At 42.2% G+C, this 21957-nt stretch overlaps 1 protein-coding gene across 1 annotated transcript in view; it reads right to left on the bottom strand.

Moving 5' to 3' along the window:
* Positions 1 to 21957, bottom strand: part of CCDC60 (coiled-coil domain containing 60) — a 163725-nt gene that overhangs the window by 27109 nt on the left and 114659 nt on the right. Inside the window, exon 8 of the mRNA XM_075178543.1 lies at positions 3159 to 3441. Coding sequence (XP_075034644.1) covers positions 3159 to 3441 — 283 coding nt within the window. The remainder of the gene's footprint in view (positions 1 to 3158; positions 3442 to 21957) is intronic.

Genomic DNA, 21957 nt, shown 5'->3' with positions numbered 1-21957 from the left:
CATATTAAAGGAATAACATTAAAAAAATGTATGCTTTTATATTATTTCCTGTACATTTACGCATAAAATAACAGACTTACATCTGGTGTTTTGCAACAGTAAAGGTATTTATGCAATGCACTGGGCATAGTTTGAAAGGCATGGCAGAAAAAGTAAATACTGTCAGACATCAGACTATGTATACTCACCACACACAGTGGCATGTGTTTTGGGCTCACAAAACAATATTACAGCGCTTTTCAGAGAAACAGAACTTTGCACACGCAGAGGTGATAAGGGCGGAGTTTTCGGGTCTCTAAAGACGGTTCCCAAATCCGATCACTCTCACAATTATTTTAGGCCTTAAAATGAAGCTAAAGCGATCAGTATTTCAGTAGAAGGCAGGATTTGTGGGGCATGTAAATGCCGATACATGCTGTATCTTTGTGCAAAATCGATCTACGCATGCCAAGAAACAAACCATACACCAGAGAAAGCAGCTATGTCCAATTCATCTGCAGGCGCAAAGGAAACTTATGACAGCCTGTGATTTCATGGGCGGATTGGGAAGGGACTGGGCGTATACACATAGTCAATGTACAGTTAGGGCTGCCAAGCTCAAGTGCATGCAGCAGCATCAGATTCAAGCTTTTGGTATTCCTAAGGTAGGTGATTTTCTGTTGTATCACTTGCACCAGCTACAGGTCAGGTGTAAGTGCTCATTACTATTGATGACGGTTATCACTATGTATGCTAGAAGATGTGTTTGGAATCAGGAGCAGCTGTATAAATGCATTTTATGTACAGTCGATATTCATAACATCCTAACAAATGTATTTTATGGGGGGAATAAATAAAAAAAAAATATTTTTACATTTTTGTCATTAATGGCTATATTATTAACAGGTGACATTAATTGAATAGTATTTTTCTTCTGTGTGTTCTATCTTGCAGATGTATCTTTACATCCGCTCCTTGTTGAATATGAACATGCCTATGCTGATTTATGTGCGTTAACGAGTTCATAAGGCACATGATGTTTAGACTTTTTCAGGGTGCATCTCTGGAGATATTTATGCTTTTACACATACCAAGGTACACTTTTAGCTTACAGAGAAGAGTGAGTAACTGTGCACTTTTTAGTGGCTTTGGTGGATAATCAAGATGCACTTGGTCAGAAGCACAATTTTTGGGCCTACATTGGTTGTGCTTCATTAATGACCGTTAAGTTTACTGCGTTAAAAACAAAAATATTTTAAACCTGACCATGTATTATGTCCAAATATAACCTAGTCACCTGGCACTTTAATATAAGCGACTACAGTTGCAGGGTGGCAGCTGCTTTGGGCTTTGAAGCCTGGAGCCCCATGTGAGTTTCTCCCAAACTGCAGGGGTGAGGTCCGGAAGGGGGTGGGGGGTTACTGCAAAAATATTTTTCCTTCTTTAAGGATTTTCATGTTCTTGTAGTCTTGTTTCCAACAGATGAGCAATATATCCTCATACAGTATTGACAATGGGATTTTTGGGACTAGACACTGATTTCTTGGTAGACCTGTTTAGATACAACCTTGGAAACCCAATAATACTAAAAGCATAATTTGTTTCTTGTTAACATGCAGCTTCCATCTCTATTGATTCCATGTAGAAATGCATGTGGGTGGTGTTCTGAATTCAAGGTCATTATTTGTCAGTGAGCACAGTATCTGTAGGTTTTGCATATGCCAGTAAATAATAAGTATCCATCAATGTTTTAGATAACGGAGGTTGTTCATAAATCTGTCACATCATAACTAGACAAAAGCAGTGTGATGTATTAGGTTCTAAAGACCTCTTGACATTGTACATGCATTATAAAAGTATTTCATGCAGCATAAACACATGTTGTGCAGTGCTACAGTACACATAGTAAATCATCTAGAAAAGCAATTCCTAGTAACAGAGGACACCCATAGCTGTGAAGCTATAGACGCATTTGCAATAATTATCCTTTCGTAAAGGTTAAAAGGTTCTTAAAAAAGCCACTTTTAGCCTGAAATTGGGTAAGTGAATCAAAACATAGCTAAATTGCTGTAATAACTGAAATCCCAAAAATATTACTAGTACAGTAAAAACAGGTGGAGTGTGATCATTTGAGACAAATGACTAAAAAACAGCATGGAGAAATTGTGGCATGTATAAGGCTTCCATTTGGTTTTCATCTCGACAGTCAGGATTTTGGATATCCTATCCACTGTTGATTTCAGTAGTCTAGAAAATCATACAATTAGGCATACTTGCCAACTCTCCCGGAATGTCCGGGAGACTCCCGCATTTTGCGTGAGTCTCACGAACTCCCAGGAGAGTGTTGCAATCTCCCGCATCTGCCCACTCCCTAGTGAAGTGGGCAGAATTAGGTCCAAAACGCCACGATTCACTGGTAATCGCGGCGTTTGGCCCCGTCCCCTGTTGTAAAATGACGCGTTCACGTCATTACGTCACGGGGGTGGGTCCAAAATGACGTGAATATTGGAGCCCCGCCCCCCATCATGCCCAGAAAGTTGGTTAGTATAAACTTAGGGCCTGAGTCATTAAGGAGAGCAAAGCATAAAAAAGGAGTAACTTTGCACCTGGGCAAAACCATGTTGCATTGGAAGGGGAGGTGAATTTAAAATTTGCGGACAGATTTATAGTTGTGATAAGGCATGTCCTAAATCAACTTTAAAGTTCAGTGTAAAAATAAAGCTATCAAGTATTTGTGTGCTACATGAAAAAACAGCCAGTATTTAAGTTATGTGCAAATAAACTCATTTGCACCCCTTGCACTGTAACATGGTTTGTCCAGGAGCAAATTTACTTCTGTTTTTTTACTTTGCTCTCCTTAATGACTCAGGCCCTTATAGTGTAATGCTGGACTATAGTGAAACTTGGAGTCCTGCCTTTATTTCAGCAATGTTTGTCTCACCCTGAGTTGGCTAACACAGAGTGAGTTATAAAATACATAAGTACTGCAATGAAAGCAGTCTTCTGTTTTATCCACAATACCTGTTATCCACAATACCTGATCATATCACATTTCATATGTATTAAGCAATTACTTTCTTTCAATTGTAAGGTAAAACAGTGTTTTGTTTTTGTTTTCTAACGTAAGCACAAGCTTCTTAGCAGTTTTACATTAATCATTAGACTGTGACAATACTTACAGTCAGATAGGGGTTCATCCTCCTCCTCTTTGCTCAGTTTGCCTGGGGTATAAAGGGAACTATTAACAGTAGATTCCATATCCTCCCCGCCTTCTTGTGGGGCATCTGAGGATGTAGTGCCCCCTGCTGCCATCTCATCTGAACTTGGGACAAGGGAAGAGACACTGCCTATGGTTGGTGTGATGGCCAATGAAAGCCCACTATAGCGAGAAGTGCTGAGGAAGGATAACTTGCGTGCCCGTTGTAAGTGACTGCGGATACTTTTCTGACTCTGCCTTTTACTCTGAGAATTGGGAAAAATATAATGAATTTTTTACTATCATATGCATAGTCAATTAGAAAGATAATAGGGGGTAAATGTATGAAGCTGCAAGTTTCTGTTGTGTTTGAAAAGTTGAGATGTTGCCTATAGCAACCAATCAAACTGTAGCTATCCATTTGCACAATGTACTAAATAAACGATATCTAGAATATGATTGGCTGCAACACCTCCACTTTTCAAACCCGCCGAACACTTGCAGCTTGGATACATTTACCCCCATTATTTTTAGAACGAAGGATAACACACTTGCATTGTAAAATCAATTCCCCAATGGTCAGCATGAATGAAACTATTGGTGGAGATGCTGCTTGTCATTATTTTCATTGTCAGCCTTTCTTCACTGTCAGTATTTATAATGTTAGGTATTTTCTGCTTGTCTGTATTTTCATTGTCAGCATTTCTTCACTGTCAATATTTATAATGTTAGGCATTTTCTGCTTGTCAGTATTTTCATTGTCAGCATTTTTGTGTCAGTCATATTTGTGTCTGTGTTTTCAGTGTAGGAAATATGACTTCCACCACTGTTCTCTACCGCTGAAAACTGTAATGTAGGGTATCCCTCGAAGGAGGTCCCACACATTTTTTTCCGGACCCCCCTCCCTAGGGAATCCAGCCCCATATTGACCAACCTGGGGTAGATCATCATCATGGCAGGGGGATCCCCTGCAGCAGGTTCACCTGCTATGGTGCCACCAGCCCTGGCTGGCTAATCCTAGTGCTGATTGGAAGAGAATTGGGGGAACCCTAAACTCTTTGTCCTACTGATTTTCCTCCGGCAAGCCCTAGGATGGCAGCATTATGGCTATTATGACTGGGGAGGGGGGAGGGGGGGGGCATTGTGTTTTTTAAATATATTTTTTTATTTTGACTGTTTACAGCTGCCAAACCTGCTCCCATTGGTGTTTTAATGTTGGCAGTAGGACTGTCAGCATTTTCACTGACAGCAATCACACTGTTGGTATTTTATGTGTCAGGATTTATTCCAAATAGGTATTTAGACTGTCACTATTTATAACATTAGGTATTTTCTGCGTGTCAGTATTTTCATTGTTGCCATTTTCGTGTGAGTCATATTTGCGTCAGTTTTTGCAGTGTAGGAAATTCGCACCCAACCCGGAATCACCACCGCCTCTATAGGTAATGTTTTTACATAGGAATTAACATTTAACTGCGTGAACTTTGCATTCATTATCTAATAATGTGAGTACAAATGATGCTCATCAGTTACTCTTGCTAAATTGTCAATCAAAACAGATCCAGTTACTATATAAACACATCAAGGCCAGTTCTCCAGCATCAAACATGAAAACATGAACGGTCAGTGAGATTAGGAATTACTTCCCAGTTTCCAAGGACTGTCACAATAGGTCCTTAAAGACACAAGATTTTAAGTGTGCATCATATATCTTGTAGTGTTTTATCCTGTTTAGATTGAAAGTTTTGTCTAACATACTTTAATGATTTCGTAATAAAAACATTAAACAATATAGATAGGATAAATAGATAAATATAGTTAATTAATTGTGTCTATTTAATTTTATTTATATGCTAACACACCACAAAATTCTCTGTTTTTGCACCACTGCATCTGGATGGCCCATCAGCGCACGTCAAGGTATCCACCTACTCTCCGGGATCGGGAGACGTCTGCACAAACTAGAAGGGGGCCTCAGACTGGAGAGAGGAGCAAAAATCTCCAGAAGTGCAACGTGCAAAAGTGTAAACTTCATCCCCCTACCAATTACAACTCATTAAAATAAATAAATCTCAGTTTTTCTCTGAAAACCCTGCTCAGTTACTACATTGCTGAAAGTGTGACTGCAAAAGCGCTTTTCCGCTGAAGTGCAACATGGAGGTGGAAAACATGTCCCACTAAATACCCAAAGACTGCCAGCTGAGTGGAAATGGTTTTCCTCCCCTTTGCATAAAAAGACATGACCCTACAAAATACACCCTCTCCCAGGACCATCTTAACAACATTATGGGCCCCCGGGCAAAGCAGTGCACTTGAGCCCCTACCTACACAACCACTCAAAGGAATAAAAATGTAAATTATCAATAAGTTTATAATTATTGGCACCTGCAACAAAAATCAGTATATAAACATTAAAAAACATACTGTACAGCTGTGCCTTGATAGATAGGTGAATAGATTTGTTTTCCATTGGGCCCTGCCGATGGGGCCCCTATGCTCATTGGGCCCCTGGGCAACTGTGCAGCGTGCCCTGGGGAAAGACATCCCTGCTCTCTCCACCCCATTATCTCATTTCAATAATCTTGCACAACATAATTTTGTGTCTGCTCCCTAGGAATACTTTCACTCCGCCCACCTCCTCCACTCTGCCTATGCAAACCTCTGCTGCACTGCAAACAGTGCAAACACCGCCATCTTGCCCGGTAAGCCCAGGCGGAAATATAGGTCCTCTTACACTAATTGTGGTGCTATTCTTTTTTTAATGTGAAGCAGATGTTCCACACTTCATAAATGACCTGCTATCTGCATCTTAATTGTCAATATTACTAACATATCTATTTCTGCCCTCTGGTGTATACATTTGAAATTGCAGATGTTTTCAAATTCTAGTCATCAAGGATGAATGGCTTGGCTGCTTCTTCTGTATACCTCAGTGGTAAACAGAGGAGTGTCAAAATAACCCATAGTTTAATACAGTGTAGAAGTACATCCTATGCCCTAGGCGGTTTAAACAATGAGAGTTTGGTACTAACCAAGGCATCATGTGATAGAAATGATAGAAGCAATATGATTTGTCAAATAAGTTCTGAGAAACACCTTTGAAAGAGGAAATAGTTTTACTTGTTGTATGAGATTTATTATGGAGTCATTGCACTTGGGTGTAAATAAATCACACCAGGTTACCTTGTTGTAACAACAGTTTGTCTTTGGGGAAGTGCCAGGCAGTCTCATTTCACAGACTGACTGTCCTCTTGATCTTGCTGCCTGGCATCTTGATTCTGGCAGGGTAGCCAGGTAAACTACCAAAGACTGCTTGCCTCTGAGCACTAAGTCAGGGCACACCATTTAGCTGCTGAAGTTACCAGACTAAGGGCTCTATTCATTAACACCACTCAGATAACTAGGTTTTCTATCGCTGTGCTGTATATTGCAGCCATAGGAAGTCTTTTACCCTGTAATTTACTAAGAAAATGTCACTGGGACAGCTGAACAATGCTCAGCTCTCTGGTGATACTGCTGGCAGTACTAAGAGGAGTCTTGCTACTTGCAAAGCCAATCCTGGGACCCTGTGCACATACTTGGGCTTCCAGTTCCAGATTCTAAAAATCTTAAAAATTAAGGTTAAACACCAAAAAAATTATAAAAAAAATAAAAATTATAATAATAATGAAAAAAAGAAATTATTATTTATTTTAATAATAAAGTATTTCTTCCTGTGGGCGCCCTCCGGCTAAAATCATCCTGAGATGGATTTTGGCAGTCAGAGGACAACAGTGTTACTTGTCCCGCTGCTGCCCTTGGCAAATAGGCTTATCCATGATTTGCAGTAATGGGACAGGATAAGCAATGCACCTGTACATGTGTGTGATAGCATCGGTTAGATGAGGCTTAGCTTAAATGAAGATATAACAATACCCCATCTAGCAATCAAACAATATAAAGATTGTGAGGACTTACTGTAGATGCCTTATATGGATATGGATACAATTATGGCCTAATCTACTTGTTGCTGGCTATCATCTAACTGGAATGTGACATGGACTCTCAATACCTAGAAGTAGGTATACAATATGTCATTATTGTTAGAACTACATCATACACCATACAGCTTTTTCAAAAGATTATTCCCTTTTTGCCAAGTAAATATGCGCTCTATGCTTTGATGCTGTTAATATTGTGCACTTTTTCCTGTTGCTTCGATGGAATGATTTACATTTTGTAAATATGTAGGACAATTTTTTTTCAAATAGTAAGTAATAGCGAAGTCTTCTTTTCTCTTAGATTTATATAACAATAAAACACTGATGAGCAAAACTCCATTGAAACAATATCTGCTAATATGTGGGAACTCATTTAATACATAATTACACTCATGATTAAATATAACCCAAGGCTGAACTATACAAGCTTTCATTACTAAGTCATGCTACAGTAAGTATGGCTATCTCAGTATCTGTAACTGCAGCAGGTACATAAAATGGCTTTCTCCTAGGAATAGTTGTATTCAGCAATGCAGTATGGTGTATGGGCCCACCCCGGATGTAAGAAAAATTCAAAGTCCAAATACAGCAAGCAACCTGCTTTCTATCATTAATATTAGAATTCTGTGAATTTGGGTGAATAACGTGGCAGTTTTACATAGTTGCCTTGATGAAGACAACGGTTGTTAGGTTTTCATCTTATTTTCATTCTGCTTGCACTCACTTCTGCTATGTAGTTAGATGTGTCTCCCTCTTGCTGCTGATTAGGATTGGAAGGCTTCACTTTATTAGCTCTTACCTATTCTGCACTCATTGCCAGTGATAGTGTTACACGATAGTATCCTGGTTTCTGGATTTGTATCTGTGTCCTGTGTGAACTTTCAAGTAGCTCTTAGCTCTGTATTCAGCTGTCTCCTGGTTCCTAATACCTGGTAGTGCAACCTATTGTCGCCTGGTCTCTGATACCTGGGTGTGCAATTTTTTTTCTTCTGGTTCACTATATGTGGCTTTGCAACTGCATGCTATTCGGATAGCTCTACACAGCATCATAAGTAATTATCATTGCTCTCTCTGCTGGTGTTAGGGTTCCCAGTATGAGACCATGGAGAGTAGGGTAAATGAAACAGAGGGCTAGATTTACTAAGCTGCGGGTTTAAAAAAGTGGAGATGTTGCCGATAGCAACCAATCAGATTCTAGCTGTCATTTTGTAAAAGGTACTAAATAAATGAAAGCTAGAATCTGATTGGTTGCTATAGGCAACATCCCCACTTTTTCAAACCCGCAGCTTAGTAAATCTAGCCCAGAGTGTCTTTATTTTGTACACAAGTATAAACTAGATGCAGTCAATGGTAACAGCTAGCGTAAGTCCATAGAAACAGCAGGAACAGGACACCAGAATTACCAGGTTTAGCTGAGGAAGCAGGTGACGCTGGATAATAGGCAAAAATGGAGAACTGCAAGTACAGGATAGTTGAATCTCTGCGTTTAGCTGAGCATCTGGAATTACTGGATATCAATCAAGGTTAGAGAACTGTAAGTACAGGATACCGGAATCTCCAGGTTTAGCTCAGGAGCAGGAGATAGTGGAGACCAGGCACAACAAGATAGCTTCAGATACAATATACCAGAATCTCCAAATTTATTTCAGCAACTGGAGTCACTGGATATCAAGAAAGAGTCAGACAGGAGTAAGGTCAGCAAGCCAGGGTCAAAAGTCGGAAAATCCACAACAGTATCGGTGAATAAAAAGCGAGGTCAAACAAAGTCAAGTCAGTGTTACTGAAAAAGAAGCAATATGATGAGAAAAGCAGGAGACAGGTAACAGGAGACAAATCAGAACCAGATCCCAGGAGTTTCTGAGAGCGACCATGAGCAACAAACAATTGAACTGGCACCAGTCTGCTGGAAAAGGCAGTCTTTAAAAGGCCAGACACAGGTGATAAGGATCAAATGATGAGGGCTTAACCCCTTGCAGGCAGGATCTGAAGCAGTCAAGGCACCATTGAATGAGGGAATGATGTATTGCAGACAGAAGCAGATCGTAACAGCTAGGCTTTTGAAGTAAAGACTGTGTATATTACTGCACTGCTACAAAGACTGTTATATATCAGCATTGCTACAGAGACAGTGTTATACCCCTGGATTTCCATAAAGATTGTATATAGTTCTGCATTTCTACAAAGACTGCTATATATTTGCATTATCACAAAGATTGTGGTATATTGATGTATTGTATTTTGGCTGTGTCATCCCTGCACTACCGCAGAGTCTGTGTTTTTACCTGGGTACTTCTACTGCAAAATCTAATGTGCTAAAATTCAGGCCATCCTTATATGCACTGCAATAAACTTTATTACGTTTTTACTACATCACCTAGTATTCCTGTGACTTATCACTGGCCAAAAATTTCAGAGGTGGGTTGCTAGTAATGGAGAATCAGGCTGTTGTTATCAGCCCTGCACAATCAAATCAAATTGTGGAATTGCAACAAGCAGCACCTGCCAGGCAGTCGGCTCAGGAGCAACATGTTAAGGGTATTGCAACTGTACAGACTTCATGAGTCTAAAATGCATCTTCCAGATCATTTCAATCATGACAGACTGCTTCAGCAACTTCATGAACAGATGTAAATTGTATTTCCGTTTGCGACCAGTGTCCTCTGGTACAAAATCACAATATGCAGGCCTCATCATCTCACTCCTTCAAGGAGATCAACACAATCCCTCTTGAATTTAACCTCTTCCACACTTTTGTTATGTGTCAAGGCTTCCAACTGTCCCTCACTTCCTGTCCCTTGCTTCTTACTCCCCCATGTGTCTTTATTAATTTCTCTCCCTGTCCACCGTGCGCAATATAAAAACTGGTCCTGGGGTGACAGTCCATGTAATCCTTGCGGACTGATGGACCAGTGGGAGATGTAATCCTGGCTGTGTGGCCCGGTCCCATCACTCTCCTGTATAATGATCCATTTAGGAAATACCCTCTGAATCTTCATTACGTATTCTAAGAGAAGCCAATCTTCCCTCTGAAGTATATTGTTCAGAATTTCACACATGGGAAGTGGACACGTCTTGGAATGAACCAGCTCTTTGCATTCAATTCTGTGTCTGATTATCTGAGATGGTAAAGGTCAACTTTCTGCAATACCCTCCATCTGTGAAGTTATACTCATGAATCTATCCATTGAGACTAACCGCAGACACTGGGAGAAACGTCGAGAGGAGGCAACAAATACCTCTTTCCTATTTTTCTCATTCCACAGTGAGGGATTCTTCTGAAGACCGTGTGATTAGGGGTATCTCGTCTCATTCTTGAAGAGAAGCACCGCCGCAGGACACTAAAATTGTGTGTCACTCACCAGACTGTGAGTTCTTCTTTCCGTGTGTTTAGGAACCGTGGCCGTCCACCATCCTGAGGGTCTGCGCATGCGCAGCCCTTTCAAAACCTTCAGTACCTGTTCCTTTAACTTAATTGGCTGATCAGGCAACACTCCCTATTTAAAGCACCTGCTGTCCATACCTCGTTGCCTGATCTTGGAGTCTCATTCCCCATGAGCCTCTGAAGGTGTTCCTGTGTTTCCTCGTGTATTCAGCGCTGCTGATTCCTGTGGTTTCCAGACCACTTCTACTCCTGTGTTTTCCAGACCACTTCAGCTCTCCTGTGTTTCATCGTGACTGTTAGCTGATTCCTATCCGCTGCCTCCGTGCACTACAGTCTTCAGACCACTTCAACTTTGCTGTGTTTCATCGTGACTGTTAGCTGATTCCTATCCGCTGCCTCCGTGCACTAAATAAAGCTCAATCTGAACGTCTTCCTCCTCATCGTTCATGGGATTGTCCGATCGATCTTCTACCTGGCAAGACTCCTCCTAGGGGTCGGGTCTATCCACTTTCGTTACCTGAAACTCAAGCTACATCTGATTACATCCAGGAGAATCTCCAGCGAGGGTTTATTCGACCTTCCACCTCTCCCGCTGGAGCCGGGTTCTTCTTCGTAAAAAAGAAGGATGGATCACTACGCCCCTGCATAGATTTTCGTGGACTCAATGCCATTACTATTAAAAATCGGTATCCCATTCCGTTGATCACTGAGTTATTTGATCGCATCAAGGGAGCTCGGATCTTTACCAAGTTGGATCTTCGTGGTGCCTATAATTTAATTAGAATCCGGCCCGGTGACGAATGGAAGACAGTGTTCAACACCAGAGATGGGCATTATGAATATCTAGTAATGCCTTTCGGGTTGTGTAATGCCCCCGCTGTTTTCCAGGGCTTCGTTAATGAAATCTTTCGGGACTTGTTATATGTATGTGTCGTTGTCTACCTGGACGACATATTGATCTTTTCACAGGACCTGCCTTCTCATCACCAACATGTGGCAGAGGTCCTTTTCATTATTCTGCAAACTAGAAAAATGTTCATTCGAGTTGCCCCAGATTCCATTTTTGGGGTATATTGTTTCCGGAGTTGGCCTAAAAATGGATCCAGAAAAGGTGAATGCTGTATTACATTGGCCCCAGCCAACTACTCTTCGTGCTATCCAGCGTTTTTTAGGTTTTGCCAATTACTATAGACGCTTCATTCAAGACTTCTCGTCCATTGCATCTCCTATTGTGGCCCTGACCCGTAAAGGGGCCAATACTAAGCAATGGTCATCCGAGGCCCTCCAAGCCTTTCAATTTCTTAAAGAGTCCTTCTCCTCTGCTCCCATTCTTCAACAGCCTGATGTGACACTTCCCTTCTTCCTAGAAGTAGATGCCTCTAATGTGGGCTTAGGAGCAATTCTCTCCCAACGCTCGGAGCAACAAAAATTCCATCCTTGTGCCTTTTACTCTCGGGGTCTCCTGCCTGCGGAGAAAAATTACACTATCGGGGACAAGGAGTTGCTGGCTATCAAAGTTGCATTAGAGGAGTGGAGATACTTATTGGAAGGAGCTCGTCACCCTGTGACGATTTTCACGGATCATAAGAACTTGTCATACCTACAGTCTGCCCAATGCTTGAATCCTCGTCAAGCAAGATGGTCTCTTTTCTTTTCCCGTTTCGAATTAATCATAACCTTCAAACCAGCTGTCAAGAACAAGAAAGCTGACGCTCTATCTCGAGCTTTTGTGACGTCCTCTGACGTTGAAGAGGTTTCCAACCATTCTATACTAGACCCCAAATGTATCTCGCTGGCTGCTTCTTCCACTAAAGTGCTACCATTTGGGAAGACCCTCGTGCCTCCTACTCTTAGGAGGAAAATCCTTTCGTGGTTCCATTCTTCTCGTTTTTCTGGACATGCTGGTGAACGCAAGACCTTTGAGATTCTCTCTCGAAGTTACTGGTGGCCCTCGATGAGGAGAGACGTCAAAGAGTTTGTTGCTTCTTGTGAATTGTGTTCTCAGTTTAAATCCTCCCGCAGAACTCCAGCGGGGTTGCTGCAAACACTACCCATTCCGTCCAAGCCCTGGACCCATATTAGTATGGACTTTGTTACTGATCTGCCATCTAGTAAAAATTGTAATACTATTTGGGTAGTGGAAGACAGATTTTCGAAGATGGCTCATTTTGTCCCTTTGTCTGGTTTGCCTTCCTCGTCTACTCTGGCTGAACATTTCGTTAAGGAAATCTTTCGTATTCATGGATGTCCGTCTGAGATTGTGTCAGATAGAGGAGTACAATTCGTTTCCAGATTCTGGCGGGCCCTTTGTAAAACCTTGGGCATACGATTAGCACTCTCATCTTCTTACCATCCGCAATCAAACGGACAAACTGAACGGGTCAATCAAGATCTCGAGACCTTTATAAGGATGTTCTCATCAGCCAATCAAGACAACTGGGTAGAATTGCTTCCTTGGGCTGAATTCGCTCATAACAACATGTACCATGAGTCATCGTCCAAAACTCCATTCTTTGTGGTTTACGGTCACCATCCGTCTTTTCCGGAATTTCCTGCCCTCCCTCCCACCCAAGTTCCTGCTGTAGAGACTGTTTGTCAGACCTTCAAAAATATTTGGTCTCAGGTCAAAACCTGTTTAAAGAAGACATCTGCCAAATATAAGTCTTTCGCAGATAAGAAGAGGCGGGCTATTCCACCACTGAAAATTGGAGATCGTGTCTGGTTATCTACCAAAAATATTCGTTTGAAGGTCCCATCTATGAAATTCGCTCCCCGTTTTATTGATCCATATAGGATCATTCAAGTGATAAATCCAGTTTGTTTCAAACTTCTACTTCCTAAGAACCTTCGTATTTCCAATGCCTTCCATGTGTCCTTGCTCAAACCTCTCATCATCAACCGTTTCTCGGCTCCTCCTTCAGCACCTCAGCCAGTTCAAGTTCATCAGGAGGAAGATTTCGAGATTACTCATGTATTGGACGCAAAAATTTCGCGAGGAGTTCTCCGTTTCCTCGTTCATTGGAAGGGCTTTGGTCCTGAGGAGCGTTCATGGATCAAAGCTGAAGATCTCAACGCCCCAGCTCTTCTTAAGAAGTTTTATTCCAAAAATCCGGACAACCCGGTTCCAGGCGTTCTGTGCCTACCTTTAAAAGGGGGGGTACTGTCACTCACCAGACTGTGAGTGCTTCTTCCCGTGTGTTTAGGAACCGTGGCCGTCCACCATCCTGAGGGTCTGCGCATGCGCAGCCCTTTCAAAACCTTCAGTACCTGTTCCTTTAACTTAATTGGCTGATCAGGCAACACTCCCTATTTAAAGCACCTGCTGTCCATACCTCGTTGCCTGATCTTGGAGTCTCATTCCCCATGAGCCTCTGAAGGTGTTCCTGTGTTTCCTCGTGTATTCAGCGCTGCTGATTCCTGTGGTTTCCAGACCACTTCTACTCCTGTGGTTTCCAGACCACTTCAGCTCTCCTGTGTTTCATCGTGACTGTTAGCTGATTCCTATCCGCTGCCTCCGTGCACTACAGTCTTCAGACCACTTCAACTCTGCTGTGTTTCATCGTGACTGTTAGCTGATTCCTATCCGCTGCCTCCGTGCACTACAGTCTTCAGACCACTTCAACTCTCCTGTGTTTCATCGTGACTGTTGCTGATTCCTATCCGCTGCCTCCGTGCACTACAGTCCTCAGACCACTTCAACTCTCCTGTGTTTCATCGTGACTGTTGCTGATTCCTATCCGCTGCCTCCGTGCACTACAGTCCTCAGACCACTTCAACTCTCCTGTGTTTCATCGTGACTGTTTGGCTGATTCCTATCTGCTGCCTCCGTGCGCTACAGTCTTCAGCTCATCTCAACTCTCCCGTGTTTCCTCGAGACTGCTACAACTGATTCCTATCCGCTGCTCTCCGTGCTCAACAGTTCCAGCTCAGCTCTACTCTCCTGTGTTTCATCATGGCTGCACCTGCTGGTTGCTATTCGCTACCTCCGTGTACCTGCAGAGTCCTGCTGGCTGCTACTCCTCAGTTCTACTCGTGTCTGCAGCAGCTGATCCGCTCTCCGTGCTTCTCAGTGTTCCTGCTGGTCTCTACTCGCCAGTCTGCATCGGATCTGCGCCTCACTGCTTTCATCTCGTCTAGACCATCGCTACTCTTCAGGGTCCTCCAGGAGTCCAGTTCTACATACTACTGCTTCCTGAGTATTTGTTCCCCTGCTGGTCTACCTACCTGTGCGCTGCACCTACTTGATTACCGCTTCACCCTCCAGGGACTTCGCATCCTGCCGGCCTCCAGCCGTTCAGGTATCTCTGCACTCCTGTCTGACAGCCTGCTCCTGAACCACGGTATGCATACTTCTCATTGACTGTGCTGGTGTATTGCATATCTTGCTGGACTGAGTTGTTCTCCTCTGGAGCTTACTATCCGCTGAGACTTTTGCCATCATTGACTTTGTATTATTGCAGTGCTGTTCAGTCATTACTATATTGTGCATGTCATTGTGGATCAAGTTCAAGGTGCCCGTGTATCCTCTGTATTGCAGTCTCTCCCCGTGCTCCTCCGCACATATATATTCCGTGGTACAACTTGCTAGAGGCAGACCACTGATTCCCGTTTCTAGTGTCACCTGTTCCAGTGTCCTTTCACATAGCAGTGGTACAACTTGCTAACGCAGACCACTGACTTCCCGGATACCTTCACCTGGATCCCATTCCTTCACCCAGACAGCGGTACAACTTGCTAAACGCAGACCGCTGACTCTCATCACCTCCTCGTTTCTGTTGGACATTCCTCCTCACTATAGAAGTGGTACAACTTGCTACCGCAGACCACTGACTACCCTCACGTGTCCTTTGTCCATTCAGTTCCTTGTGTATTACTACATATATATTACCAGTGCTGCTAGTCATAGACTTTCCCGAGCATCTCTATCATCTGCTGTCTCCTGTTCCGTGATCACCCCGTTACCAGAGTACCATATTACCACCTATACTGCTCTGGTAAGCTTATCACCTGGTGATCCCTGGGTAAAGACTCCTAGTGCCCGTGACATTGTGCTTGTACTGTGGTCTTAATGGGCATTACGCCACATCTTGTCCATAAAAAAAATAAAACATCGTAAACTACAGGACCTAGCGAACAGGACCTGAAACTCTACACAACTCCCTAAAACTTCCTACAAAACTGCAATCTTCTACCACTGTGATCCACACCTCAGCCTTCATCGGTAGTGGATCTGTAGGTAACTCCTTGGACTATAATTTGGCTAAGACCCTGCAGTTAGCACTCATTTATCTACAGAACAGCATTTATTTGAATGGGGTGGATGATTTACCTCTTCCTGGGAGTCCCATCAAGTTCTTCTCCACCAGTAACTATGAACATTGGGATGTTTCACTCAGAACAGATCACTTTTTCTGCTCTCAAAAGAGGGCCTCTTCTGAGCATGCACATTCTAGCACATGTAGCCAACTATGCATCCATCTGCTCAGAGGAGAACTCCACTCTGCAGTTTTGAAAGTGGTGGGGACCTAGTAATACCAAACCTCCCTTTCATAGTGGCTGCTGCCCCTGCCCCCAAATAGTTCTGCCTTTGGTATAAATACTTGTTGGGGTGTTAAACCGAGAATAGATCACATGTTTAAGACACCATGATCAGTTACTCCGCTAACAAAGCATACCAGGCGCACACTCAGGGTGGGTTTCCTAGTCTCTGGAAACCCCTTTCCTGCCTGGTGTGCCTGACGTTTTTTTTCTCTTTCATTTTCCCAACCCAGCGCGGGTTTAAGAGGGGGGGGGGGCGAGTATGGTGGTGCGGGGAATGGGCGTGAGGGGGGGAGGGCGACGATCAAATCATTGGTGGTCAGTGGCAGCAACAGGCAGCCAGTCATGAGGCTGCCTGTTGCTGATTGGCCTCAGACAGGAAGTGCTCACTTTACTTCCTGTCTAAGCAGTGAGGAACGATGCAGCAGAAGAGCACCTAAAGGTAAGTGAGAAGTGCTGATGTCAGTGTTGTGTGTGAGGGCAGCAGGGGTGGGTGGGTTATCTCAATGTTGTGTGTCTGTGTCACGAGCCGCGGCGGTATGCCGCATCCTGGCGTGATGTAGCAGCCGAGCAGGTGCATTAGTTACAATGCACTGTTATCTTTGTGCCATAGAGTAGGAGGCTGTAGGGACATCCTCCAACTCCAGGGGGAGCTGTCGCATGATTCTATTTGTTCATTTATATATTTATACAGGTTTCTGGTTATTGATATAACCTATGCTAGTTCTAAGCTAATAATTAATTAGCAGCCTCCTTAGGCTGATTGTCAGCCCTGTCCGCCTCCTTTCCGATTTGTCCTTCAAAGTATTTAAGGCAGTGAGGACTGGACCTCACTGCCGGTTATAGTCCCTGCTCCCAAGCATACTTCTCCTGCTGTTGCGTTTCTGCTGTTCTCTGTATCACTGTTGCTGTCCCTTGGCCTGGATTTGGACATTGCTGATTTGCCTATGACACTGACCCCTTGCTCGGATACTGATGCTGCTGTTTGCCTGTGACCATGATCTTTTGCTTGAATTCTGACATTGCTGATTTGCCCGAGACCATGAAACCTTTGCCTGGATATTTGACACTGTTATTTCATCAGTTACCCAGGTTTTTTGCCTGGATTCAGACACAGATCTCCCGTGTGTTCAGTCCATCAAGCCTGGGCCTTGTAGTGCTGCAGGAAGTCTCAATACTGCATACCACCTTCCTCCTCTTTGTAATCACCTGCGCTACAATCTCAGGTTATCAGCTCCTACTACTAGATAACAAGACCTGGGGGCAAATGTATAAAAGTCCGTTTTTTTCAACTCGCCGGAAATCGACGTGTTTCCAGCTAAAATTTAAAGCGGCGCTGGCTTGTAAAGGCAAGTTTAACTTTAAAAGCCAGCGCCGCTTTAAATTTTAGCTGGAAACTCGCCGATTTCCAGCGAGTTGAAAAAAAACGGACTTTCATACATTTACCCCCTGGGGGTATCCGAGAACCTGTGAGCAAGTTCAGCTCTACGAGAAAGGCGGCTGCTAAAGTTGAAGACCTCTGAAGCGGTTCTAGGAGTTGATGCCTGGGGCGTGAGCCATAACAGTCTGTGTGTTGACAAGAGGGCTTGTGGTAGTGTAATGTGCGTGATGGCACAGGGGGCTTGTGGCAATATAGTGTGTGTGATGGCACAGGAGGCTTGTGACAATGTAGTGTGTGTGTGTGTGATGGCACAAGGGGCTTGTGGCAATGTAGTGTGTGTGAGATGGCACAAGGGGCTTGTGGCAATGTAGTGTGTATGTGTGATGGCACAAGGGGCTTGTGGCAATGCATTGTGTGAGGTAAGTAGCGGCTAATAAATGGGTGTTATTTTGTTTGTGGGGTGAAGATGGGGCAATTTAATTTAATAGTGGGGTTGGTGCAGACTTATTAATGTAGGGTGGGTTGATTAATTTAATGCTGGGGTGGCGTGGGCGCTATTCATTAAATGTGTGTCAGAGTTTTGGAAAAAGGATTGCTATTTCTTAAAAGTGAATGCAAGTTATTTAATGTATGTTAGGAAATAGGTTTATTTAATAAATGTGATTACTATGAATTTAATGTTGTGGTTGTTTGGGGGAAATAGGTATTTTTATTAAAGGTGAATAAAATTATTTTACAGTCGGGCTGGTTACAAGAAAGGGGCACTAATAGTAAAACATGAGCTATTTTCATTTAATGCTGGACTGCATAGAGGGAGTCCTACAGTATTCACTCATTGCTGGTATTTCTATATCTCATGTACCTATTCTATTTTCAAACAGGGACCCAACATTCCAGGATCCAGACAAGCACAGCTGAGCTTAGGACACGAGCAGCAGCAACAAATATTGAAAGCGGGAAGAACAGGTAGGAGAGAGCAGGACAGTCTGCCTACTGTCCTGATTCTGGTGGGGCAGTCCTGAATTTGGGGACTGACCCATTCAGTCAGGGCTTTGTCTCGACTACATGGACAATTGGGAGGTATGTCCCGCTTCACACTGCTCTGCTCATGAAGGGGGAGCTGCATGCACCTAACAGTAGTAATGCACACAGTATTGCTCGTGTATTTAAAGGGGGATTGGAAGATTTGGAGAGCTACTTAGCGCTGTCTAAAATTATAGCCACGCCCCCATGCATGCTGGTCACGCCCACTAGTGGTGTGCCGTGGAAACCCCCTCTGCTCAAATCCAGCATTTGCCCTTGCACACTCAAATCCAAAAGTACCGTTTTCATACCTCCCAACATTCCAATTTTTAGAAGTGGGTACACATTATAAAGGAGCACAATAAGGTTCCTCGGGCTTCTGAATCATTTGGCAATGTCCAACAGCCCCATTTCTTCATGTAAAAACATCCTTGCATTGTCATGATCCAGTGGCGGGTGTGAGCAGTGGCAGTCGGGACAATATTACTGACTGCTGGGACTCAGTTTACCAGAATTGCATAAATGAGGACAATTAGGATGTAAAGATTTTGTAATGGTCATTTGTAAAGGGACAGACTAATTCATTTTATACCCATAACTACCTCAGCAATAAAAGAAGCAGGGAAAATAAATGTTTGCATTAGCTAGACAAGATACACCCAACATTTGAGATTCTTCAATGAAAGAGGTAGTAGCAACATTCACAATACACACAAAAATTCCAGGTACTTGTTAGTATTGGAGTAAAAACAATTCTGGAGCGCTCTATTTAGAAGTGGCAGCCTACAATGTGTATAGGGGTTTTCACTAAGCCCTATAAATAAACCAAATATACACAAAAGTAATACACACCGATATATATACTTTTGTGTGTACTTGTAAGTTATTATTAGTAACACTAGGGATATTTGAGATAAGTGGTCACTTCATGGGAAAACCATTATTTGAAGTAGGTCACCTTAAAAATGCCAATCTGGCGTTCAACCTGACTGTTGTCAGCGGCGTTTTGGCTGAACGGCCGGGTATGGCAGGCCACCATTACCATGGTCAGATGATTCCTGCATACATGAACAGATAGGGACATCGTCCAAAGGAAGCTACAGTCTTTCTGAGATGACATCTGATTATATAAATATCAGGATAAGCAGACTTGATCTGGCAAATCAGAGTATAAATATTAAATATGAGTTTTGGATTGACTTGGAATTGATTGTGCTTCTTGGATCTGAATATTATGGTCAACATTTTCAAGTGATGTTGAAATTTATAAACTATTCCCTCATGATGGCCATCATTTTATCTTCACGAGTGAGGGGGAGAATATGTGGGAGCATAGACAGAGCACAAATGCAGGAAATAAAACTGTAAATTGCTGTTAATTAATCAAAAATCAGAAAAGCGTGAACACTATTGATGCAATTAGTTTAATAGATGAGATGGAGAATGTGAGAAAAAGGAGAAAAAGGCACATATGTAGTCAAGAATAAAACGTAGCAATAATATAATGTTTTTAACTTTAAGGGCTCAAACATATTAAACAATTGATGTAATTAATTATTATATGAGTAATTGATGGGCATGTCATCAACAGAATATTGATCTATTGATGTGAACTGTTGATTGATGGTATTGATTACAGAATAGTACTTGATAATAGATGGGAGCACAGCAGAAAAACACAGCAAATTAGTGTAATATAACATTCTCACAATAATATCTGTCTGTAGCAGACCAGGGGGTAAATGTATCAAGCTGAGAGTTTTCCGGCGGGTTTTGAAAAGCCAATCAGATTCTAGCTATCATTTATTTAGTGCATTCTACAAAATGATAGCTAGAATCTGATTGGTTGCTATAGGCAACATCTCCACTTTTCAAACCCGCCGGAAAACTCTCATCTTGATACATTTTACATTTACCTAGGGGGTAAATGTATGAATCTCCGGATTCTTCATCTCCGGCGTGTTCAGCCTCTTCAGCGCTTAAATTTAAAGCGGCGCTGCATTGTAAAGGGAAACTTCCCTTTACAATGCAGCGCCGCTTTAAATTTAAGCGCTGAAGAGGCTGAACACGCCGGAGATGGAGATGAAGAATCCGGAGATTCATACATTTACCCCCAGATAGTCAATACAAACCAAATATTTTACAGTGTCAGCTAAAATACTATATTTTTTCATTGCATTATTATTTTTTTTGTAAAAGTAATATAAATATCATTTAGGGAGTAGGCAAACAACATGTATATACTATGCTACAGGTGAAGCAAATGGCTTGCAGAAAAAAAAAATTAAACTGCGCTTGTGGTTTTTATATTAATAAACAAAAAAAACATTATTTATATCAGTCAGACAAAAAACAAATAAAAAAATAAATACATTATATATATAATGATTTATAATAATAAATAGTAATGTGAGTGAAGGAGTAAGCAAAGTTACTAACGCCTAAAGTAAATACCAGTGTGTCACTTTAAGCATATTTTTCCTAATTTCCTAATGTGAAGGAGCGACTGCTCCTGAACGCGCCACCTGCAATGATGTCATCGCAGCGTGGTGTGAATTGAAGCATCTTTAAATACAGTCTACACATGCACCAACTGGCATGGACACAGTACCTAATTACATGATGGCCACTACGTTTTCAGACACAGACTGTACCTACGCAGTATTAAAGGCGTTTCCATGGAGAGACTCCATGGATGAGCAAGAATTTATGGATTATATATAGGAGTTGCAATGTAAGGGAACATGGAGGAATGGTTTGGGTGGTACCTGGGTAAGATAACATACGTTGAGAACGTTTGGACAGTTTATATGGAGTTTGAATGGAATTGTATTAATAGATAGTGTTGTGTTTTTAGTTGATTTTTATGAGTGTAATTAGAAAGTGATTAGATTATTCTTGTAAGTTTTGCATACTGCATGGAGTTCAGTATAAAGTTTTTCAAAGACTGTTTAAATGGTAGTAATGTGTATGGGAAAGTTTTGCAGACTGCATGGAGTTCGGTGTAACATTTTGAATATACTGTTTCTTAAAGAATATTAGTAAATGGTTGGATGTATATGGGAAAGTTTCGCTGATCATTAAAGAATATTACTGAGATTTTGACTTAGATGGGATTGGAAAGTGAAGAAAATAATTGATACTTAGATGGGATTGGATTGGAAAGTGAAATAGTTGAGATAAAAGCGGTTTGTACTAAAATAGTGCTGTACATGAATATATATTGTGGATTGTGCAATGGAGCTTAGTGCTGGCTGTCACTTGCGAATAGGTGGCCTATCTGTCCTGTTGTGCTGTCCTCCACACTACATTGGTCCTACTTCCGGTACCCACTCCTAGGATTCACTTTTTCATATCAAAGAGCAGCTCCCGAGGCAGCTAGAGTGATGGAACACACCAAAGTTCTCTCTGACAGTCAACTGATTCCCAATTTCTCTGCTGTCACTATTCTTAAGAGAAGGTTGTTTCAAGCCGTCGA

Source organism: Mixophyes fleayi, chromosome 1 (genome assembly GCF_038048845.1).
Source record: "Mixophyes fleayi isolate aMixFle1 chromosome 1, aMixFle1.hap1, whole genome shotgun sequence".
NCBI lineage: Eukaryota > Metazoa > Chordata > Amphibia > Anura > Limnodynastidae > Mixophyes > Mixophyes fleayi.
This window is presented reverse-complemented; position numbering and strand designations above follow the sequence as displayed.